General features: G+C 43.6%; 2 protein-coding genes across 3 annotated transcripts in view; one reads left to right on the forward strand and one right to left on the reverse strand.

Annotated features, from left to right (window-relative positions):
- LOC311096802 (uncharacterized protein) overlaps nucleotides 1–24,998 on the forward strand; it is a 60,544-nt gene that overhangs the window by 4,805 nt on the left and 30,741 nt on the right. Inside the window, exon 2 of one of the 2 annotated variants that reach the window (XR_014609105.1) lies at nucleotides 22,208–22,406. The exons of the other annotated variant lie outside the window; for it this stretch is intronic. The gene's annotated coding sequence lies outside the window, so the exon portion shown is untranslated. Of the gene's footprint in view, nucleotides 1–22,207; nucleotides 22,407–24,998 lie in introns of those variants that run through there. 2 annotated transcript variants of the gene reach the window in all.
- Nucleotides 445–10,202, reverse strand: LOC311097302 (prostate stem cell antigen-like). The gene is made up of 4 exons (XM_084136893.1): nucleotides 10,103–10,202; nucleotides 9,458–9,604; nucleotides 986–1,096; nucleotides 445–848 (listed from the first exon to the last, which is right to left on the reverse strand). Exons 1-4 carry the CDS (start codon nucleotides 10,119–10,121, stop codon nucleotides 637–639), a joined length of 489 nt encoding a protein of 162 aa, XP_083993019.1. The 5' UTR covers nucleotides 10,122–10,202; the 3' UTR covers nucleotides 445–636.

Raw genomic sequence — 24,998 nt, forward strand, 5'->3', positions numbered from 1 at the left:
GTAGGGTGTCCTATTTGTTAATTATAGGTTTCAGAAGGGTGCTTGCTTGAGCCCCTCTTGCAGGATTTGTAATCGATGCATCAAGAAAACGTGTGAATCCTTACACCACTAGTTCACAGAGATTATCGTCCCCTAGCCATTAGCCATCAACATTTCAAAACGGTTATGATGTAACAAAGTCTCGTTTACTGAAATCATGTGACTTTGGCAGTTTGATTTGAGCCCCGAATCACTGGATCAAAACGTTTCACAAAGGTTTCAAAGCTGCACAAAGCGTGTTTAGAAAGCGTCAGTCACTATCGCCTGCCATCTCATTTGCTCTAGTCTGTGACCGCTATTAGAATCGAGGTGAAGCTGATAGCTGTGGTGAATATGCAAATTAGCCCTGCCTCCTTTTCACTAATTTTATGTTTTAAAAATAAACCCAGAAACAAATGCAAAGGTGATCATTACATTTTATTTCAGTGATTGTTACATTTTGTTAAATATTTCATAAAATCCATATATATTTCCTTCAACTAATCAGATTTTGTGTATTGTTTTAAGTTCCTCACACCAGATCAAATCTTGTATAGATAAAAACACTATATATTCAGTAAAGAGTGTCTGATTGTTGAATGTGAAGATCTGCTGTATTCAGTGCATCATGAAGTAGGAGAGCAGAGAACAGCAGAGGAACAGGAAGCTCTGGGTGACACTCTGAGCCCCGTTACTTTTTTCCCCGTTACACAGTTTCCCCTCACAACATGTGACGTTCCCAACGCCAAGACTACTAACTGGTGTTGTGGCGTCACAAAATGATTTAGAGACACAGCCTTTTACAACCCCTGTCTGATTTGCCACAGTCCCTGATGGAAAAAAGAAAGAAAACGGAAGTGGATTCATGAATGAAAGCTGACGTGTCTAAGCGGGTTATTGGTATATGAAAACCTTATCAAATGCATAAGATTAAAAAAGATTTTAAAAAATCACTTCATCTTCTCACCTGTTGCTGTACCGCAGCGGTCTTGAATCCCTGAACAGTTCAATACTTTTGAGCAGTTCCTCTGTTCATCACAATAGTAACATTTGTTTCCATTCGGGGCATTAGAGGGATCTACAGGAAGAAGAAGAAGAAAAAAAAAAGCTTTCTTTACCTTGTTCTGGTCTAATTGTACATACACTGTTAGACTTTTCAAGTTTTTTTTACAGTAACTTACTGGCAATACTGTAATTTATATTACAGTACCATAACCGTATTTCAGTTTTACAGTACATGGTACTGTAATTGTGTAATACAGTGCATTACTGTAAAAATCAAGCTAATCAGTATACTACTGTAATTATTTTTATTTGTACTAAATATAAATAAAATTTCATAATTTTGATATAGAATTAATTTTATTTTTTATCCCACATAAGTACTACTGACATTCAAACCAATTAGACAAAATTATTACAAAATACCATTTTTTTTATTTAAAACATTTCATATACTTCACAAAATAAACAGTTTGCCAATGCTGGGAATGATGTGTTAATTTTTTACACATTAATGGGTGAGTTTAGGGTTTTGTGTTAACTTTAACTCATTCATTGTGTTAATGATTTTAACAAAGTAAATATGTCAGAAAGGTTAGCACTGCACACATTGTTAAAAAAAATATTATAATGAAATATCAACTATTACATTAATAAAACTGCAGAATATAAATATATTAAGCAGTCAAAAAGGAAATGTCCAACACAGGGCAAAACACAGTTCTTTTCACAATACATGACACACAACCCCACCTTCAAAATAATTTCACTTATTTCCAAAAATGTGTTGGATTCATGTACACTGGTGGCCAAAAGAAGAATTTAAGTGTCTTAATGTTTTTGAAAGAAGTCTCTTTGATGCTCAAGAAACATTCTTATTATTATCAATATCTGACTGTCTACTCCTCCATCTTTTCTACAGCATAGGAGTAAAAGTCATCATCAAAATAATCTTTAAAAAGCCAGCACAATGTTTTTGTCCACTTTTGTGAATAAATGAACTTCTCCAAAGATTGGTTCCTGTTCAGAACAACATCAGAATGTTCCCTGGTCTGTATGCGTGTCCACAAACACAAATGTACTCAGTCCTTCAGAGGAGAGAGAGAGAGAGAGAGAGAGATAGAGAGAGGAGAAAATTCCATATTATTATTATTTTTTTTACATTTTTATTATTATTTTTACTAAAACTCAAGAATATATATTTGTAAACTGCTTTTTGTCAATAGCATTTACAAATTAAATTAGAATTTGATTTAAATTTTAAATTAAATTAATTAAATTATGCCAGATTAAATTTTAATACCTGGAAAGACTCTGTTTCGAGGTGGCGAGGCCTTTGGTGCGTCCACCGAACGAAACGAAGAGCTGCTTCGAGCGCCTGAAGGCGGCGGAGCGCGTGATGTAAACCCTTAGCGCTCTAACAGGGCAGAGGAGGTTAACATCAGCTTCGCTACCGGAGCCCGGCAGGGCCGATAACATAATAACCTGCGCTCTGAAAGGAGTGCCGAGCACTTTGGGGACATAACCATATCTCGGCTTGAGGATGACTTTAGAGTCATTAGGCCCAAACTCGAGACACGTGGCGTTAACAGATAACGCGTGTAAGTCACCCACGCGCTTGACTGATGACAGGGCTATCAGAAAAGCGGTTTTGAGCGAAAGGTATTTCAGATCCACGGTCTGTAATGGTTCGAAGGGATGTGCTTTCATGGCCTCCAGGACCACAGAAAGATCCCAAATAGGAACCGACGGAGGTCGCGGGGGATTCATCCTCCTGGCTCCTCTAAGGAAGCGGATGACGAAGTCGTTCCTTCCTATTGCCTGGCCGCGCGTCAACTCTGCGAACGCCGCAATGGCCGCAACGTAAACTTTGAGCGTGGAAGGGGACCTGCTCTTTTACAGCAGCTCTTGAAGGAAAACAAGCACCTCAGAGACCCCACAGGTTTGTGGGTCCAGGTCTTTCCCCGCGCACCAGCTAGTAAACACAGACCATTTCAACACGTAGAGCCTTCTCGTGGAGGGAGCTCTAGACTGCGTGATCGTGTTCACCACCCCTTCTGGCAGGACAACGGGTATACGTTGATTATCCATGCATGCAGAGACCAGCGCTCTGTATTCGGATGCCAAATCGAGCCGCCGGCTTGAGAGAGGAGATCCCTTCTCACCGGAATTGGCCATGGGGCTAGATCCGTCAGCTGCATCAGCTCTGGGAACCAGGCTTGGTTCTCCCATCGCGGGGCCACGAGGAGCACCGAATGGCCCGCCTCCCTGATTCTCCTGATTACCTGTGGTAACAGCGAGATCGGGGGAAAAGCATACAGCGGGCAACTGAGCCACGCTTGGGCCAGCGCATCCTCGTTCTTTGAAAAGAACCGTGGGTAACGAGCGTTGTCTTTCGACGCAAACAGGTCGACTTTCGCTTTGCCGAAACGGCGCCACAGCAGCTGAACTGTCTGAGGATGCAGGGACCATTCTCCCGGGGGAACATTGTCCCTGGACAGTCTGTCTGGACCGTCGTTTAGGCGTCCAGGCACATGCGCGGCTCTCAGCGAGAGCAGGGAGTGCTGAGCCCAAACGAGGAGGTGTTCCGCCAGAGCATTGAGATTTCTGGATCTGACACCGCCCTGGTGGTTCACGTAGGCTACCACTTACATATTGTCTGTGCGGATCAGCACGTGCTGGCCCCGTAGGCGTGGGAGGAAGTGCCTCAGCACTTTCTCGACCGCTATCATCTCCAGACAGTTTATGTGAAGGCACTTTTCCTGGTCTGACCACTGGCCAAAGACCGGTCTGCCCTCGAAAAGGGCGCCCCAACCTAGGTTGGAGGCGTCTGTCGAGATAACCTTCCGGTACGAGATAGCTCCCATCGTCACCCCCGACTGGTACCACTCGACCGCCATCCAGGGCTCCAGAGCTGAGACGCAGCTCTGAGTCACTCTGATACGCAGACCGCCGAAAGCCCAAGCTCGTGTGGTACTTGTGCACTCAGCCAGCGCTATAGTGGGCGCATACGTAGCAAACCCAGCTGAAGCACCGCTGCGGCTGAGGCCATGCAGCCTAGCATTCTCTGAAAAGTTTTCAGGGGAACAAGGCTGCCTGTCCGGAATGAAGCGGCCAGGTGTCCAACGCGGCGCGTGCGCTGCATCGACAGGCGGGCCGTCATAGACACAGAGTCCAGATCTATTCCCAGAAAAGAGATCGTCTGGCTGGGCAGTAATGAGCTCTTGGTCCAGTTGACCGTGAGACCCAAACTTTCCAGGTGGCTGAGAAGCAGCGTTCTGTGAGATATTAATTCTATCTCTGACTGCGCTAGAATCAGCCAATCTTCCAAGTAGTTCAATATTCGCATGCCCTGACTTCTGAGGGGAGCGAGAGCCGCATCCATGCACTTCGTAAATGTACGGGGTGCTAGGGACAGGCCAAACGGGAGGACGGTGTATTGATATACCTGACCGTCGAAGGTGAATCTCAAGAATGGCCTGTGACGGGGTATTATCTGGATCTGAAAATATGCGTCTTTCAGATCGAGAGAGATAAACCAGTCCCTCGGGCGAATTTGCGCGAGGATTTGTCTGGTCATAATCATTTTGAACGGTCGCCTCATGAAGGCTTTGTTCAGATGTCTCAGATCTAAGATGGGTCTGAAAGCCCCATCCTTCTTTGGAATGAGGAAATAGCGGCTGTAGAAGCCTGACTCGCTCTGAGAAGGTGGTATTAGTTCTATAGCCCCTTTGCCTAGCAGCTTTGCTATTTCTGCGCAAAGTAGGTGTGCTACTTCTTGATTCACTTTCGTCTCGGTCCGGGCTCAAAAGCACGGAGGGCGGCGAGCGAATTGCAGCGAATAGCCCTGCTTCACTGTATTTAGCACCCATTCTAACACTCCCGGAATAGCTTCCCGCGCTTCTGCGTGCATAACTAGGGGAAGAATGGTCTCTCGGTCCCGATCGCCGCACAGTGTGGGCTCGTGAACCTGAGTCTGAGGTATTGGCGCGGTGAGTGTGCTCTCGGTGCTTGTATACAGCGGCGCGCTGAAAGCGGCGGCTGGCCAGTTTACATGTAACGTCCCGGTCAGCTTGGATGGGGAACACTTCATGGGAAAAAACCCGGGGCACGTGTGTAGCGCTGGGCTTGGTGTGTTTATTAGTAAGCGTGAGTGCTCGCGGGCAGCCACAGGTCTTACGACATAGATGGTGTGTGTCGGCTTTATATTTTTTGTTCCCTGGGATAAAGGTGTAACAGAGCAGGCAGTGTGAGTAGGTGTGGGCACTGTTTTGTGGGCACATTTCCTACATTTAACACTCGAGCGGCATATGCCAGCTTCATGAGAGTGGGCTCTGCATGAGTGAATGACACCGGGGGAACCGTGCTTATGTGTAGGGGTGAACACTGGGAAGCGGGCACATTTTCTACACTTAAAACACCATCGGCATGAGCCGGATAACCAGAAATTGTACTCTTTATGAGATTTCTCTGGGTCGCTGTAAAAACGGCGTTTGTGTGCAGGTGAGCGGGTTTCGCGACGCGCTCGTTGGCTGCAAAATACACATCTGCAGTCGCCTTTTCTAAGGGAACTGACAGAGCGAGATGTTTTGATGGCAGTCCGGCCGCAGCGGGACTCAACCACCTTTTCCTCCTTGATGCTAGGAGAACTTTGCTGGCTCATGTGTCAGCGCAATCCTAGGCCGGGGTCTTCGGCCTGCGGCGGCTTGACGAGCGCGATCTCTGGCGAGCGCCTTGGCGTCGTTGCAGAGGGGGAGGCTGAGAGGACTGCTGGGTAGAACTGCGGGCAGGCGGCTGCTTCTGAGAGCGGCCCGCGGCGGAGCTCGAGCGTCGAGGTAGGAAGAGCTTCATGGCCTGAGTGGTCTTCTGTACCTCAGAGAAACGGTCCACAATCCCACTCACAGCTGGGCCAAAGAGGCCGGACGGAGAGAGCGGGGCGTTCAAAAACACGGCTCGCTCAGCTTCCCTCATGTCCGTGAGTGTCAGCCAGAGATGCCTCACTGTAACGGTGAGCGAGGCCATGCATCGTCCAATGGCCTGGGCCGCGGATTTAGTAGTGCGAAGAGAGAGGTCCATCGCACTTCTTAAATCCGTCACGATGGACTGATCCGCTCCTTTCTCGTCCCATTCACAGAGGAGATAAGCCTGAAGGATCTGAAACAGCCATTGAGTGCAGGGCGGAGGCAGCTTGTCCCGCGGCGGTGAAGGCGCGGCCAACAAAAGCTGAAGTAGCCCGGCAGGCTTTAGACGGGAGGGCAGCCTTAGCGCGTCATCCACCGGAGGGAAGGGCGGACTGAGGTGCGCTGCTACTGCCTCTTCCACGGGGGGAATGGACTTGTATCCCTTCTCACTAGTGCCGTCCACTTGGGAGAGCGTCGAGGAGATAGAGGAGTGAAGTCTCGCGGAGAATGGAGCGTTCCACGATTTAGTGAGCTCGTTGTGGAGCTCTGGCAGGAAGGGTGCCGACCTGGAAGCGGGTGCTTGGCGGCGGCCAGGCAGAAAACACCCATCGAGCCTGTTGGGCACGGGCTCTTGAGGCCGGGGACCACTCGAGGCCGAGTTGGCCGACTGCCTTCGTGAGGAGGCGAATAAGTTCAGCCTCCACGCTGGCCCGAGATCCAGCGGACTCCTGGAGCGAAGGGGCGGGGTCTGGGTTGGAACCAGACCAGTCCTCGCTTCCTGAAGCCAAGAGGGAGCAGCTGTCGTTAATGGCGTCCTCGTCCACTTCATCTCCCGAGGCGTCGACAGTGAGGGCAGCAGCCAGCAACTGTGCATCCGGGAGGGAGCACGGAGAAGGGGAAGGCGAGGCTCGCGGGGAAGGTTCTGGCGAGCGTTTGCAGGCCATATCAGGCTCCGGTAGCCTTCTTGCAGCTTGGTCCAGCGGAGGTGGGCGGAGGTGCAGCTTCAGCGTCGAACATCTCAAGTCGAGCCCGCAGGGTCGACATGGTCAGTTCTTCGCAGTGGACGCAGCCGCCCGCTGAAAGGGCGAGGGCTGCGTGGTCACGGGCCAGGCAGAGAGCGCAGATAACATGGCAGTCTCCGTCGCTGAGCGGGGCTCGGCAAGAGCCACAGGAAATACGAGGCATTTGTACGTAAAATGCCTCGCGCTCTTTTAGCGAAAGCGTGTATCGCGGCGGCGAGCACACACAGGCAGTAAAAGGATATGACGCCGGATAGCGTAGCAGGCACGGTTGGCTGAAGGTGGCGAGAATCGTCCGGCTTCTTCAGGCGCTGTCTTGGGCGTGCTTTTTTGCTTGAGTCAGACGGCGTCGGCTTCTCTCAGAAGATCCAGCGATGCGGAGAGCTTCACTGAAGAGATGAAAATCAGGTAAGCAGCCCCCGAGACCGTCCTTATATACGCTAAGCCACACCCATTCTGGCGGGCTATGACGCGTGATGGCGCGACGTCACGCAGGGCTCAGTGGTAGGCTGCTGCAGTTGCCGCAGAGCAGCCAATGAGCGCGCTAATAAGCCCGCTCTAGGTCTGCTAGCTGCTGCAAGGCGTTGACAATAAATACAAAACTAAGGATAATTTTTGGCTTCAATATCTCAAAAAAAGATGACTTTACCTATAGGCGTAGCGTAAGCAACTTACGCAATACAAGAGAACCTCTCGTAAGAGAACTTGTTAGCTAACATACAATGTTATTTTCTCAACAGTAGCCCAACATTAGCTACAACCAAAACAGAATTTCACATTAGTTAATTTAATGTAATGTTATCTAAGCGTTGCTCCTTGGCGTATTTTAACAATTCAATAATCTAGCAATTCAATTCAATAATCTAACAAAGTCTGTAAAATGAAACGTTAGCGCAGTTTACCGTGGTAAAGTTTGTAACCGCGATGTTGACGAGTATAACATAGGTTAAACTGGGCACAATCCTGTTAACACACACAGAATGTTTTTTACCTTGCTTGCTGGTCTCTGTCTCAGTGAAGTGAATTCCTTCTCTACCCCGGGCCAGACACGAATGGCGCGGTCCAACAAAAGACAGTCAGAACCCAGTGATATTACATTGGGTGCTCCGGCGCGACACAACAAATCCCATACAGTGTATAGTGATGCGCCGTTATATTTCTGACGTACATTACTCCGAGTCCAAGCGCTCGCGCTATTTCTGACAAGGGACAAACAGGTTTGCATTTTGCATTAATGGTCTGGTCGCTTCAATGTGTCCAATATAGACAGCCTCTGGCTGTTATAGCATTGTAGGCAAAAATTCGGAAATAAAAAGCACGATGGAATGGTGCCAGCCAGAGAAAACGTTATGTCAAATACAGTAGTATACTGCAAATTTAAAAAATACAGTAAGTCTCTGTGTGTGGTGTTTGACGTCACAAATTCCCATTCCCATGATAAAAATCACAGTTATTTACTGTAAAGAGAAATATCAGTATAATACTGGGTGATTTAAAGTAAATAACTGTAGAAATTACAGAAAAGTCTAACAGTGCACAACTTACTGTACGTGCTCACTGTTCAAATGAAAAGTTGTGTCCTCATAATCTTTTGTAAAACTGGAATAACTGGCTTCTATGTTTAGATGTCTTTGGCCCGTGTTGCATTCATATTTCAGTCGAGCCTCACCAGAGTTGGTTTGGTGTGGTTCATGTCAGCGGTCTTAGAGGTCTGGTTGTTTGGCACGAGTGTTCAGATGGCAGCGTTCACTAAGGTAATATGATGTCATAAAGAATCGCATGCGCAGGGTAAGAATTGTAAAAGTTTACATAAGTTTGCAAGCATAAATTAAATTTGCATGCGCAAGAGAAGATTTTGTAAAGGTGTTAAATCGCCTTTCAAGTGTAAGAAAAAAATGTTTGCAGCATTTTACTGTTATTCGTAAGTGTAATGCATGTATTGTGAAACTGCAGCTTCATGCTAACGCAAAATAAATAGGATCTGTATTCTTCTGACTTCCATTTTTCCGCGCTTACACTTTTGGCACGAAGAGGAGGGCGGGTCCACCTTCATGTAGCCAATCAAATGAGCTTTTTATTTTGTGATAAAAAATTCAAATATTTTGCATTAGCATGAAGCTGCAGTTTCACAATACATGCATTACACTTACGAATAACAGTAAATGCTGCAAATATTTTTTCTTACACTTGAAAGGTGATTTAACACCTTTACAAAATCTTCTCTTGCACATGCAAATTTAATTTACGCTTGCAATCTTATGTAAACTTTCACAATTCTTACCCTGCGCATGCGATTCTTTATGACATCATATTACCTTCATAGTTCACACTTATTCAAATGAACCGCACTAATAGAGCAATTGCACCAGGGTTTGTTTTATTTGAACCAAACGTTGACATGTGTGAACAAACTGAAATTCCCTTCCGGCACGTCACAGTCCCCAATAGAAAGTCCCATGACAAGTATTTCTTGGTTAATGTTTTATGACTGTAAACTGTTGACTTTAAGTACAATACCTGAAGCATCTTGAACATTACACAGGTCTGTGTTACAGCAGTAAGTAGATAACATTAAACTGCCGATGTTGACGGACCCAGTTAAACAGGCACTTGCTGGCAAACACAGTTTACTTGTCACTGTCACTGGAAAAGTAGCGATTGGCCCTGCAAAGACAAACTTTGTAATATAATATGACCATTAAATCATTTTTTTTCTGATTTGAAAAATGTTTAAAATTTAAATATTATATTATGGAATAATGATTTGAGGGAAAGCTAAATTAATTTCAGTATATTATATAGAATATTTTATGCATGCAGTTGTAAATTCTGTCCAGAAAAGTAGTAGCCGCTCTGTGACGACTGACAAGTTCAACATATATTTACATTTTGCAGCACCAATAAAGTACAGCAAATTATATAATCTGTTTGAAACATTTGTTTACTTTATACATTTTTGTGTATTGCTTTATTGTATTTAAATGTTCAGTTCTTTTTGTTATAAGAAATACAATAATTAAACCTCCTATATTATGACTATGACAACACTTTTTTGCAACTTATTCAATATCATGATAATACCGTACTGTGATAAAAGCTTCAGCAATTATCGCAACATGAAAATGTTATACTGTCACATGCCTAAATCCATACTGGACTTACCAGCAGCTGTCATAGTCATACTGAGGCAGTTGGCATTTAAACTGGGGCATGTCTTCAGCAGTTCACAAGCGCCCACCTCACACACAAAACAGCTGAGAGAGTGTCCTTTAGTAGAGAGAGAGAGAGAGAGACACCAATGATCTGTATTTGTATTCAATAATATTAAAAACAAACATAATTTGTCTCTGTACCTGCAGTGAACAGCATGAATAAAAGAAAAACTGAGATTTGCAGATCCATCTTTGATCAGGAGGAGAATGTAATAACTTACCTGTTTCAGCACCCATTTTATAGTTCCTCAAAAGAGGAGGATCTTCATGAGAAAATGAAAGTTAAAACACAACTTTTAACACAGTGACAAAGCAGTAAAAACAGTAGATATTAAATTATTTACTTGCAATATTACTACTTGGACCCAATTCTGGGTCTCCATGTACATACTATTTACTTAGTATAGTAATTACAATATGTGGGTAATAGGTACTAACCCTGAACCTACCTATAGACTAACCCTAACCCATGTAGTTACCTTGTATTACCTAGTTACTTTAGTTAAAGTGCACATACATACAGTAAAATAAAGTGCAACCCATAATATATTTTGTGTTCTGCAGATGAAAGAAAGTTATACACATTTGGAACAACATGAGGGTGTGTAAATGATGACAGAAATTTCATTTTTGGAGTAAACTATCCCTTTAAAGACCTCTTCACTATAAAATGTGAAAACTATAACAATATAGTCCTGTAAATTGTTCTAAATATAAACTATAACAAAAAGAAAATATATCATTGTTGGAATCAAGTTCAGAATGATTTTTTCCAACTGATGAACGATAAAAACATTGACAGCCAATCAGAATCCATCCTGCTTTAAGATTGAGCTCGAGCATTTCAAACAGCAGAGGACTTAAGCGTGCGCTTAGAATAATATTGTTTGCTGTTGTGGACATTAATATAGTAATCTTTAGTTATCGTTTCTGGTGTGAAAGGGCCTTAAGGAACTTATGTGTTCACAATGTGACACAAGGTTCTCAAGTTTTATCAAAAGCTTGGAGTGAGATCACATGTGGTTAGGGGAGGAGCCCTAATGGAGCCCCGCCCCCGCCCCCCAATTTTACCCATTATTCATAATTAATCAGCACAAATTGAAATTATAACAATTGGTAAATCTGATAAATGACAGAGCAATTCATCACATCAAATATACTCTTTAATGTTATATTTCAAAATGACAAATATACAAAAATTACATAAATATAACAAATTGCTCCAAACAGTTTGGAAAAACAAATCTTTTTGCATTTTAAATGTGTGTGTCTAGTCGAAATGGTATAATGATTTATTGTGTGGTGGGACATTGTGAACAAATGACATATTAGAGTATTAAGGTGTACACACTCCAGCTTATGAAATGTGTTTTGTGTTGTAAGTGTTTGTTGCACATTTTGATGCCTTGATAACAGGGGTAGGGGGCTCCCACTTGAAGCACTGTGGCTCCTTAATGTAACTAGAAAGACTATTAATACAGTATAATATATAATTTAAAATAAAATGAAGAAATACATCTTCATTCCTTCCCATACCCACTAACATTTCCCTTAGTTTCAGATAACGTAAGCTAGCCAAACTGAGCCAAAGCTTCTGGCCTGGTTGCAAAGTAGTTGTAGAGTTTTTGACTGCATCAATAATAATGTATACGATGGGCTATATATTAAATGTTCTAGCCTAAAAATGTTAGACGAGCTTTCTTCCAACTTACCTTCTCCATCTCTGACGTGTGTTCGCGCGATGTTGTTTGTTATCTAGTAACGAACGTACGGTGGCCGAGAATGTTCTGTCAACTTCCGTGTGTTCGTGCATCTATGTTGCCTAGTAACGAACGCAATCTGGCCGAGATACTCGCTGGCGGCAGGAAACTTCACTTTGTGTGCCTGCGCCTCGTATACAACCTTATATATAAAGCTTGCAGGACAACTTGGTTGGCATTGCCTTTTCAGCGTGAGAAATACACAGTGTGGCATGTGAACTGGTTGAATTGCGTGTGTCTCACGGCCAATGCGTGAGACTTGAGAACCCTGGTGACAAGAACCATAGATATCATACAGTGAGGAAAATAAGTATTTGAACACCCAGCTATTTTACAAGTTCTCCCACTTGGAAATCATGGAGGGGTCTGAAATTGTCATCGTAGGTGCATGTCCACTGTGAGAGACATAATCTAAAAAAAAAAATCCAGAAATCACAATGTATGATTTTTTAACTATTTATTTGTATGATACAGCTGCAAATAAGTATTTGAACACCTGTCTAACAGCTAGAATTCTGACCCTCAAAGACCTGTTAGTCTGCCTTTAAAATGTCCACCTCCACTCCATTTATTATCCTAAATTAGATGCACCTGTTTGAGGTCGTTATATGACATCACATAGACAAGGTGGGGAACCTGAACTAACTTGATCCCGGCAGGGCAGACAGGGAGATAACCTGAGCCCGAAACGGCGTGTTGAGGGATTTTGGCACATAACCATGCCTAGGTTTGAGTATGACTTTAGAGTCATTAGGCCCAAACTCTAAGCACGCTGGGCTCACGGAGAGCGCGTGCAGGTCGCCTATGAGCTTCACCGAAGCGAGAGCCATCAAAAACACTGTTTTAAAAGACAAATGTTTGAGGCTAATAGATTGGATAGGCTCGACAGGGGCACCTTTCATGGCCGCCAAAACCGTAGAAAGGTCCCACATAGGGACTGAAGGAGGTCTGGGAGGATTCAGCCTCCTAGCTCCCCTGAGGAAGCGGATGACTAAATCGTTCCTTCCTAGTGACTGACCTAGCGTTGTTCCAGAGAACACTGCAATAGCCGCCACATAAACTTTGAGCGTGGAAGGGGATCTGCCCTTATCCAACAGCTCCTGTAGGAAGGAGAGAACCTCCGTCACCTCACAATCGAGGGGTGATAGGCCCCGAGCTGTACACCAGCCGGAGAAAACCGACCACTTCGAGGCATAAAGCCGCCTAGTCGACGGTGCTCTAGCCTGAGTGATGGTATTCAGCACTCCCTCTGCGAGATCAACGGATACCCGTTGAGCGCCCACACATGAAGGGACCACAACTCCGGGTGGGGGTGCCAAATCGAGCCCCCGGCCTGCGAGAGGAGATCCCTCCTCAATGGCACTGGCCATGGAGCGATGTCTGCTAACTGCATCAGGACTGGAAACCATGCTTGGTTCTTCCAGAACGGAGCTACAAGCAGTATTGAGCATTTCGTTTCCCTGACCCGCTCTAACACCTGAGGCAGGAGGGAGACGGGGGGAAAAGCGTATAGCGGGCAGCGCGGCCACATCCGGGACAGCGCGCTGTCGTTCTTGGAAAAGAACGCGGGGCAATGAGCGTTTTCGCGGGACGCGAATAGGTCCACCTCCGCTCTGCCGAATCTCTCCCACAACAGCCGGACTGTTTGCGGGTGTAGAGACCATTCGCCCAGGGGAATGTTGTTCCTGGATAGTCTGTCTGGGCCCAAATTCTGGAGCCCAGGCACATGCACTGCTCTCAGCGAGCGCAAATTGTGTTGAGCCCATGTTAGGAGGCGTTTTGCCAGCCTGTACAGGGATCTGGATCTGAGACCGCCCTGGCGATTTATGTAGGACACCACGGCCGTGTTGTCCGAACGGACTACGACGTGTTGGTCCTTGATTCGGGGACGAAAACGCGTCAGCGCGTTGTGCACTGCCAGCATTTCCAGGCAGTTGATATGTTGGAGCTTTTCTCGTTCTGACCACAGGCCGAAGAACGGTCTGCCCTCGAGCAGCGCTCCCCATCCCGAGGTGGATGCGTCTGTCGACACCATCCTCACTCTCGAGGAAAGTCCCCAGGCTTACACCTGATCGGTACCAGTCGTCCGCCTATCCAAGGTATCAGGGCTGTCACACAGCTCTGATTGACCTTGAGACATAACCGGCCGGACACCCACGCTCCGCGCGGTACTCGCGCTCTTAACCAGAACTGCAGAGGGCGCATGCGGAGCAAGCCCAGCTGAAGAACTGGCGATGCCGAGGCCATGAGACCCAGCATCCTTTGAAACTTCCTGAGCGGGGTAGTCGCGCCGCAGCGGAAGGATCTCGCTGCGCGCTGAATGTGTAGCACGCGCTGTGGCGACAGCCGTGCTGTCATAGACTGTGAGTCCAGAATGGTACCCAGAAACGAAATCGCTTGACTGGGGTTCAGCGAACTCTTTGTCCAATTGACTGTGATACCAAGATTCTCGAGGTGTTCGAGTAAAATGGTTCTGTGCTCCACGAGCTGTGATCGTGATTGAGCTAGGATCAGCCAGTCGTCCAAATAGTTCAGCACTCGCATGCCTCTGAGTCTGAGAGGAGCGAGCGCTGCGTCCATGCACTTCGTAAATGTACGAGGTGCCAGGGACAAGCCGAACGGCAGGACTGTATACTGGTATGTCTGACCCTCAAAGGCGAATCTCAAGTATCGCCTGTGATGTGACGCTATCTGTATTTGAAAATACGCGTCCTTCAGATCTATCGACATAAACCAGTCTCCTCGGCGAATATGCGCGAGGATTTTCCTGGTCGTGAGCATTCTGAAACTGCGTTTCACTAATGCTCTGTTCAGCCGTCTTAGATCCAGTATGGGTCTGAGACCACCGTCCTTTTTGGGGACCAGAAAGTATCTGCTGTATAGCCCCCCTTCACTTTGAGCTTGGGATACATGCTCTATCGCCCCTTTGCTCATCAGTTTTGATATTTCGGCGCAAAGTAGGTGTGCTACTTCTAAAGTCACCGTAGTTTCGACGCGCGCTGTGAAGCGGGGAGGGCGTCGACAAAACTGTAGCGAGAAGCCTCTCTTTATAATGCCTAGCACCCAATCCGAAACCCCTGGAAGCGCTGCCCATGCCTCTGCATGGTTGGCTAAGGGTTGGATGCGAAGCGCGCTCTGTTCGTCGTGCGACAGAGGTGCTTCGGGGCGCAGTAACATAGGCGTTACGCCTGTGACATTCGAGGCGGGGAGCGCGCTTATTACAGCGGGCAGAACGCTCGTCCTCGACCCTACTACAGTGCTTAACTGAGTGAGGGAGGGCTGAAAAAGTCTCGTGGGACTCATGCTGTCTGCGAGTAAATGTGGGCGGGAACGGGCACATTCACTGCTTTGGACGCGCTGCCTGCCTGAGCAGAGCGAGCGCGCACAGGTGTCGTTTTTACAGAAAACCTGTGATCTGTGAGACATAGTGTTCGTGGGCACTGGGAAGTGGGCACTTTTACTATGTTGGAAGCGCAATCGACCTGAGTCGATTTTATGTGCGCGAGCCCTGAGTGTAGGGCTGTGCTTGTGTGTAGGGATGGGCACTGGGCAGTGGGCATCAACGCTACATTTATAGCACCATCGGCCGTGGCCGGGACAACAGAAAACCTGTGATCTGTGTGACATAGTGTTCGTGGGCACTGGGAAGTGGGCACTTTTACTATGTTGGAAGCGCAATCGACCTGAGTCGATTTTATGTGCGCGAGCCCTGAGTGTAGGGCTGTGCTTGTGTGTAGGGATGGGCACTGGGCAGTGGGCATCTGCTCTACACCTGAAGCACCATCGGCCACGGCCGGGATTTTTATTTATTTAAATTCTTTTATGAAGCGCGTTCTACCGAGGGGGAAGCGCGCTGATCACAGCGGACAGAATGCCTGCGCTCGACCCCGCTGCGGTGTTTAACCGAGCAAAGGAGGGCTGGGCGAGTCCCGTAGGACATATAATGGCCGTGAGTAAGTGTGGGCGCGGGAGAGCGGGCACAGTTACTGCAATGAGTGCACTGTCTGCCTGAGCAGAGTGAATGCACACAGGTTTCGTCTTTACAGAAACCACAAGGCATGCAGAACATAGTGTTTGTGGGCACTAGGCAGTGGGCACGTTCACTATGTTGTGTGCGTGATCGACCCGAGTCGAATATATGAGCGCGGGCCCTGTGAGAAGGGCTGTGCTAGTGTGTAGGGATGGGCACTAGGCAGTGGGCATTTTCTCTACACATATAGCATCATCGGCCGTGGCCGGGACTTCGGTAGAAGTCCGGCCATGTACCCCGTGCTCGTGGGCTGCAAAAAACACGTCTGCAGTTGCCTCTCGGGGAACAAACAGAGTGATTTGCATTCGGCGGCATAAATATTTTCTGCCGGCAGACCCGGGATTCGAACTCGGATCCCCCGCGAGAAAGCCTAAGAATCTACCACTGGACCACAGTGAAGATACATAGACATAAAGTCAGCGCGAGTATTATCCACACTGGCGTTTGCTTGCAGGCATGCGAGTAAGCACAACATGCAATACTAACATTTTCAGACGCCTGAAAAATGCCAGAATGTGAGAAGAGTGGATATCGCCCAGTTTCAGCGGGGCTGAAAACACTCCATTCTCCTTTCGCCAGTGACGCACGGGAACCGTAGAAACGGTGTTCGGTTGCAGGCAAGCGGGTACTACGCGCTCGCTGGCTGCAAAATGCATCTCTGCAGTCGCCTTCAGGGGACTGACAGAGCGAAGCATTGGCGGCATAAAAATATATGTCGCTAGACCGGGATTCGAACTCCGGTCTCTCACTTGCTGCAATAATATTTCCAGTCGCCGAACAGGGAACTGAGAAATGTGAGAGAAAAGAGGTCAGACCGACCAACGGCGGGACTAAGAACACTCTTTTCTCCTTCGCCGGTGAATGACGCGTGCAGAGGCAGGGTAGCTTTTCTTGTAACGTAAAGAAAAACTAATCCCGCCATCCGCTTCCAGGAAGGGCAGCCTCGGAAAGGATGCCCGGCGAGTCCTCAGAGTCACCGTAGGCAATTGGCTCGGAGTGAAGGCGTTTCGCCGTCAGCGAGCGCGAGCGCTGCATGAGAAGGCATCTTGAAAAAGACACAGCTCTTTTAGGGGTGAGTGTTGCAAAGCGAACACACACACACACAAGAACAATAGAATGGAAAGGATATGGCGTCGGAAAGCGCAGCAGGTACGGCGGTAGAAGGCGGCGTTGGCCAGCGGCTTCGAGGGCTCGTCCCACTGAAGTGCTTGCATCAGACGACGCGTGCTTCCTCGTGATCCAGCGATGCGAGAGCTTCGCTGAAGAGATGAAAATCAAGTGAATCAGCCTTTTCGAGCTCCTTTTATAGAGGTTAGCCACACCCGTCTCGGCGGGAAGTGGCAAGGAGGGCGCGAAGCGCCCTCATTGGCCTGACGTCACTTCAGGCCTCGCTCGATAGGCTTATGCAGTTGCCGCAGAACAGCCAATGAGCGAGCAAGCTGTCTCGCCATAGCTGTGTACTGCTGCAACGCGCTTTACATATATGGAAAATTAAGGATAATTTTTTGCTTCAGTATTTCGTGAAAAAAGAGTTTTTCCCGTAGCGTTTTTACAAAAAACGCAGTACGAGAGGACTCTCGTAAGAGAACTCTTAATTACCTAATTACATTTTCAAAGAATTATTATATATTTTTTTTGTGTGTCGAAAACAACAATTTCATTCTAGCTTCATGCATTATTTTTTATCAACAGTGTGGGTATATCTCATAAAAAAGCTATTAAAAGTATATCTCATAAAAAAAGCTATTAACTTCAAATAATAGCCCGGGCTTTTATTTTCCCAAATCGCCGAACTGCACCGGCTTGTATTTGAGACAGGCATCTAACGTTATATGAGACAGGCCTTTAATTTAGTGTTGAGACTTCACCCTGTGCTGCAATATACATTTAGTTTTACATTCATTTACAGAAATCAACTGGTTGAATGAAAATTGCTGATGTATCAGGTGATATTCTCAATTAATTCAGTTAACGGACGCTCTGAGGTAAAGTGAATTCAGACTGCAGACTAAGCAACGATTGTATTTATTCTTTATTCTTTTATTATGGATAGCCCCTTGAGATGTACCATCTCATTTTCAAGGGGGTCCTTTCAATCACTGATTGAAAATAACAACAAGAGCCACACATGCTCAAAACATGACAATACACAATAACACATATAAAAGGAAAAACAGCACAAAAATAAAGACCAAACTCAACAGGACATCATTCACAGCATGTTCCCCCCTAAGACCCACCACCTCCCCAAATTATACAATAAATTACATGGTTTACATTGACAAAACAAATAATTAAATAATCAAAAAAAAAAAAAAAAAAAAAAATCAAGTAATAAGGCCTCATAGGCTGTTCACATGACATTACAGCATTCTAATGATCCCAAGATTTACTACAATATAAGCTGAGAAAAAGAATCCTCAATTAAAACATGTACATGGTGTCTTTAAATATGCAAATAGTACCGATTTAAATAAATGTAAAGATGTGATAGATTTCAGTGACAATGGGAGGTTATTCCAGTCCGTAGGAGCTTTATGACAAAATTTGCTTTATGCTCTTCTCCCAATTTCCCGATGGATTCTTGGTGTAGCAAAAAATGAATGTAGCAGGTGTCGTATAGGATAGGCTGAGATGTGTCTGACAAAGTATTGTTGAAGATAAGGGGGACATTTATTGGCATAATTAATGCAATTAAAAATAAACATATACAAGTGATACCTTCTTCTTTCTTTAAGTTGGAGCCAGTCCAATTTTTCATAGAGCGTTCAGTGATGTGTCATAAATGGATACCTTAAAACAAATCTACATATGGAATTAAATAAAAGATCTAGAGCTTTGAGAGAAGTAACACTTGATGTGTGGTAAACAATATTTGCATAATCAATTAGCGGTAATAGGAGTTGCTACGCAATACGCTTTCTTGTACCAAATGTAAAGCAATCAATTGAACGGTACAACTGACACAAGCATTGTTTAACTTTCTTGACTGTAGCTTCAGTATATGAGCTTTGAATGATAGCTCATTATCTAACCACAGACCCAGGTACTTAAATGCATTTACATTTACAAGAGATCTTCCATCATTCATTCAGATTTGTATTTCATTCGTGGTAACTTTAGATGGTCTCAGCTTAAACAACATAGTGCATGTTTTTTTCTCATTAATGAACACTTTGTTGCAGTCTCTCAAGCTAATGAGACCCCATATTCACATGCAACTTTCAAAAAAACCCTGCCCCAAAATCTTTTTTCTTTTAAACCGATTTCACCTATAGATGTTTATCAAACTATAGGAAAATTGAAGTTGAGTACTGGTGCTGGACCTGATGGAATGGAATCCAAGTTTATAAAATATGCATCACATATCTTGATGTTCATCTATAAATACAAACTCACTTCCACCTATTTGGAAGCTGGCTAGGGTATTGCCTGTTTTAGGTATTGCCAAAGGTGGAAAACCAGATGACTTGAATAACTACAGACCTATTTGTATTATATGTACAGTCCAAAAAATATTTGAGAAATTAATTTTCACGCAATTATGCGAATATATTGAAGAACATGGTACCATCTGGATTCCGACCTAATCATTCTACTACCACAGCTCTCCTCAACTTTACAAATGATGTATATACAGCATTTGATGAAGGAAAATATGCTGGAGCCATCTTTATTGATTTTTCGAAAGCGTTTGATACAGTTGATCATTATTTACTCCTAGACAAACTGTATTCGATTGGCTTAAGCCAAAGATCTTTATTATGGTTTAATGCCTATTTACATGGTAGGCGTCAATACGTTGTATCACAAAATACATGCTCCACTACAGTAGTATAATTATAGGTAAAGGTGTGCCCCAAGGCTCTGTGCTGGGGCCACTCCTTTTTTCTGTTTATATTAATGATATGCCCTGTATTTGTTTATCCTGTAATGTCCATCTTTATGCTGATGATACAGTCCTATATACATCGTATAACCAGAAGGACCATGTACAAAATGCATTACAATCGGATTTTATCATTGTCCAGAAATGGCTCAGAGAGCACAACCTTTTTCTTAAAGTGTGTTGGATCAGCATTGAAATTTTGATGAAAGCCAACAGCACACATGGGTGGAAACAGTGACATTGAACTAACAGTGATTTGTAGTTTATGAGCACAAGATCATTCAGGCATGTATCTCTGCAGAACAGTAGTGGTGTTTCTCTATCAGTGGGGCATTTTCAAACCACAATGGGCATTTTCAACCGCTTTACCTGATTTGCTCTAATCCACTGGGGGTTTGGTTTAGGGGTGGGGTGGTTTAGCAAGTCTGTTGAAAAATGGTTGAAAAACATTTATTGTAGTTTGAAATTGGCCACTGATTAGTAAACGCCCATTTTGGTTTTGCATGCGCACTTCTCAGTAGTCTAATGCTTCCTCATTAGAGAGAAAACATAGGTGCATCCTATACAGAAGTCTTGTTTGTTGAAGCACCTGACATTCTTACATGACTTCTCTAGCACAGTTTCAAACAATGGTGCATCTATATTCTTAAAAAATGCACATTGCTTTAGTAAAGTTTATTACGAATTTCCTGAATAAAGTTCTAACGTCATTTAACACATTTCTTGAAGTGCAGGAGACATGAACATGAGCAAGAAAGTTACACTGCAAACATAGCCCATATCTTGCATCCGTCAGTGCTTGCATGCAGAGCACATTGCTCCTTTAGTAGGAGTGAAGGCAGATGAAGATGGACAAAAAAAAATAAAAAAAGAAGCACCCTCCTGAGTTGTTCAGCCCGAAATGAAAATTCTGTCATCATTTATTCACGCTCAAGTTGTTCCAAACCTGTATGAATTTCTTTCTTCTACTGCACACAAAAGAAGATAGACTGAAGAATGTTGGCATCCATACAGTTGATGGTAGCCATTGACTTCCATGGTATTTATTTTCTACTATGGAAATCAATGGCCTCCGTCAACTTTCTGGTTACCAACATTCTTTAAAATATCATCTTTTGTGTTCAACAGAAGAAACAAACTCATACAGGTTTGGAACAACTTGAGGGTGAGTAAATGATGACAGAATTTTCATTTCGGGCTGAACCATCCCTTTAAAGAAATTTTCATTGGAAAAAACCTAAGCTAAGATAAACTTGTTACTTGAAAGCTATGTAGTTTCACAGAAAATGAACTGAGATATAGTTAATGGCTACAGCTCAGAGGTGTTTGTTCCTCTTCATGAAGAGTTTAGCTCCAACACCTGCCTGGAAGTTTTCATTGATCTTAATGACCTTGATTAGCTGCCTCAGGTGTGTTTAATTAGGGCTGGAGATAAAATCGGACACCCCTGCCATAGTGCTTTTCTCTAATTCCGCTTGAGAGGATGAGGGTGGACGGAGGAGCTGAACACGCAGCGCCGAATGAAACTCTATGAAGACTCTGGGAGGGTGGAGGAGAGAGAAGAGAAAGGGAAGGTTGAAGGTGTTTTAAGTTGAGTTGTGAGGTTAATCAGGAGTTTGTAGGTAGAGTGTGAATGGTCCATTTCAAAGATGGGTGGCGGTAATGCACTTATAAGTCTGCGATCCGCCGTAAAGCAACAACAAGAAGAAGAAGAAGAAGAAGAAGAAGAAGAAGAAGAAGAAGAAGAAGAAGAAGAAGAAGAAGAAGAAGAAGAAGAAGAAGAAGAAGAAGAAGAAGAAGAAGAAGAAGAAGAAGAAGAAGAAGAAGAAGAAGAAGAAGAAGAAGAAGAAGAAGAAGAAGATAGTGCTTTCCTTTGATATTGAAGCATTAATAGATTTTAGAAAAATAGATTAAATAAATAGAATTTAATGATACTTTAATCGTACACGTCATGGTACACTGTAAGAAATATGAGGGAAAAAGGTGGGAAATGATCCAAAACCTTAGAATGAAAAGAATAAATTGATTTAATAGAAATTCTTAGAAAAAATTCAAGAGATAAGTGCTATGGAATCGTTTTTCATTATCTTAGAATAATCAATATAATTGAGAGGATTTGAGTATTTTGTTTGGAATAAAATTAGTAGTCATTCAGATCCACACTCCATACCAGTTGGTGGCGGTAATGCACCATTTCGTTGTATGCCAACCGCCAAATAAACTCCAGAAAGAAGATACTTTAATCGTAGTTAGAATATTTTGTTCAGCAACTTTTTTTTTTTAAAAGTGAATCATATTGTGTTTAGTATATTAACATTCTTGAATGTGGCAAATTAATTGACTTGTTCTTGAGTAACATCATGCTTTCTTTTTCAGATTTCAGAGAACCCAAAGGAAAAGAGGCAGTAGTCTGATGTAAGACCTGAACCTGAACCGTTGGACCAGCTGTAGTTATGACATCAGACTTCTGAAGCCAATTTTATTTTTAAAGGTTGAAATTCTTTTGTCCCATTTCTCCTCCTTTCTTTTTTAAAGAATGATCTTTTAATATATTTTTGTCATTGATTGAATAAAATAAATTGACTCAACTGCTGAAAAGGTGTCATTTATATTTTAAAAGTTTTTTGCCAAATTTTTAAATGGTCAGGAATTTGTTGATGCATCATTGAAGTGTAGTTGAAATATTAATGTTTCAACATTAACTTGGTACATCAGATGGCAACATTGTTTGACATTCCTTTTCAGTTGTATTTTCAGTGTTTCAACAAAATGTATTTAGAATCAACATCACATTGTAACATTGATCAAACAATATTACTAAAGATTATTTCTGTTAATTTCAGCGTTATTTCATCAGCAGTGATGTAGATTCAACATCATAGTGTAACGTTGATTCAACAATATTACCATTGATTATTTTTGTTAATTTCAGTATTGATTCAGCCTTGGTGATGTAGAATCAATCATAGTGTAATGTTGATTCAGTAGCATTACTATTGATTTTTTGTTCAACAGTTTCAACATGAACTGAGGGTGCAAAAGTGACGTTGAAACAATATCACTTTGTAATGTTGAAGCAATATTAACACTATAGATTTGTGGTTGAAATCTGAACATTATTTCAATATTAACCGAGGGTGCAAGAGTGATGCTAAAGCAACATCACTTTCTAACGTCATTTCAATGTAATCAGCGTTGACGCATCAACACTGACTCAACATTGTTTCAATGGTTACATGCTGTCTGGGGTGTTTGTCAGAGCCTGCAGTTGCTGTGTGACGCGTGTTTGCTGCGGGCGTATCGTGACGAGCTGGATGCGCTCCGAGAGAAGGCCGTTAAAATCGATTCCCTATTTTCGGTTTCGAAACTTGTGTTGGTTGGTCCGATCGATTGTGCAATCGATTTTCGAACGTAAAGTGACAGCTCTACTTGTTAATGCTGATGGTGAGATTACAGTTAAAACATCTCATAATGTACCTCAAACTGAGTAGCGTATCACTGAGAAATGTCCTGCTCAAGTCGTCCTTGCGATGGAGGTTCGGGTTCAATGACTAGTTCTTCTTGTTACATCATCAGACCCGCGCTCGGATTGATATGGGAAATTTGACTCCATTGTTACTGTCTTTACAGTGTGTACCATTGCTGAGCTTTAGGAAGCCTCAGGAGCTGAAATTCAGTTACGGTAATGGGTGTTTAGCTTCCGACACGCGCTGTAACCGGTAGACCAATCACAACAGACCTGGCCATCTGGCCAATCAGAGCAGAGTAGGCTCGTGGAAAGGAAAGATTTAGAGAGATTGATTCATCTGTCAAGTCGTTTGAGAATCGTTGAAAAATATGGTGATGTGCAATGATAATTTTTTTTTTTTTTACCTCTGATGCATGTAAACCTGTTGTAAGAGACCTGAGACCTCCAAAATGAAATCAGGACCCTTTGAAATAGCATAATGAGGCCCTTTAAGAAGTAAAGTATTCTTGCAGCAGATCTTCGTTTGTATGTGTGATGGAGGGATTCCTGACGCTGATTTGACTCCTTAACATATTTTATAAGCTCTTCATGAGTCCTCAGCTCCATCGTATACCATCATATGTTCGTCAAGTCACCTTTATTTATATAACGCTTTTTACAATACAGATTGTTTCAAAGCAGCTTTACAGTGATAACAGGAAAACACAGTAGCTCTAGAAGAAAATACTGTCATTGCTCAGCTGAAGTCAGTTCAGTGTTGATTCATCTCCATTGTAAAAATCATTAGTTTTTAATTTAGTTAATTTATCTATACAGCAGCTCTGGAGAAAACTCAGTTCAGTTCTCATACAATGTTGTAAAAGCAGGCAGATCAGTAATATTTTTGAATATTAAGTGTCCCCGACTAAGCAAGCCAGAGGCGACAGTGGCAAGGAACTAAAACGCCATCAGAAAACAGAATTGAGAAAAAAACCTTGGGAGAAACCAGTCTGAGTCATACATACAAGTAAAGTCAAGTCATCTTCATTTATATAGCGCTTTTAACAATGTAGATTGTTCCAAAGCAGCTTTACATTGATAATAGGAAATTAAAGTAACAGAGATTGTTTTGGCTTTATAGTTGTTTTGGCTTTATAAAAAAAACAACATGCAAAAATAAAATAAAAAATTAAGACTCAAATCCTCTCAATTATATTGATTATTCTAAGATAATGAAAAACGATTCCATAGCACTTATCTCTTGAATTTTTTCTAAGAATTTCTATTAAATCAAAATGTATTCTTTTCATTCTAAGGTTTTGGATCATTTCCCACCTTTTTCCCTCATATTTCTTACAGTGTACCATGACGTGTACGATTAAAGTATCATTAAATTCTGTTTATTTAATCTATTTTTCTAAAATCTATTAATGCTTCAATATCAAAGGAAAGCACTATGGCAGGGGTGTCCGATTTTTATCTCCAGCCCTAATTAAACACACCTGAGGCAGCTAATCAAGGTCATTAGGATCAATGAAAACTTCCAGGCAGGTGTTGGAGCTAAACTCTTCATGAAGAGGAACAAACACCTCTGAGCTGTAGCCATTAACTATATCTCAGTTCATTTTCTGTGAAACTACATAGCTTTCAAGTAACAAGTTTATCTTAGCTTAGGTTTTTTCCAATGAAAATTTCTTTAAAGGGATGGTTCAGCCCGAA

This window comes from Abramis brama, assembly GCF_963993115.1.
Source record: "Abramis brama genome assembly, chromosome: 15".
NCBI lineage: Eukaryota > Metazoa > Chordata > Actinopteri > Cypriniformes > Leuciscidae > Abramis > Abramis brama.

Bases quoted from the DNA above. Each gene is read 5' to 3' on its own strand.
- LOC311097302 (XM_084136893.1), bottom strand. The intron at 1,097-9,457 runs GTATTGTACTTA...TTCTTCCTGTAG, and splicing joins TAATGTTCAAGATGCTTCAG to ATCCCTCTAATGCCCCGAAT. The intron at 849-985 runs GTGAGAAGATGA...TTTTTCCATCAG, and splicing joins CCGCTGCGGTACAGCAACAG to GGACTGTGGCAAATCAGACA.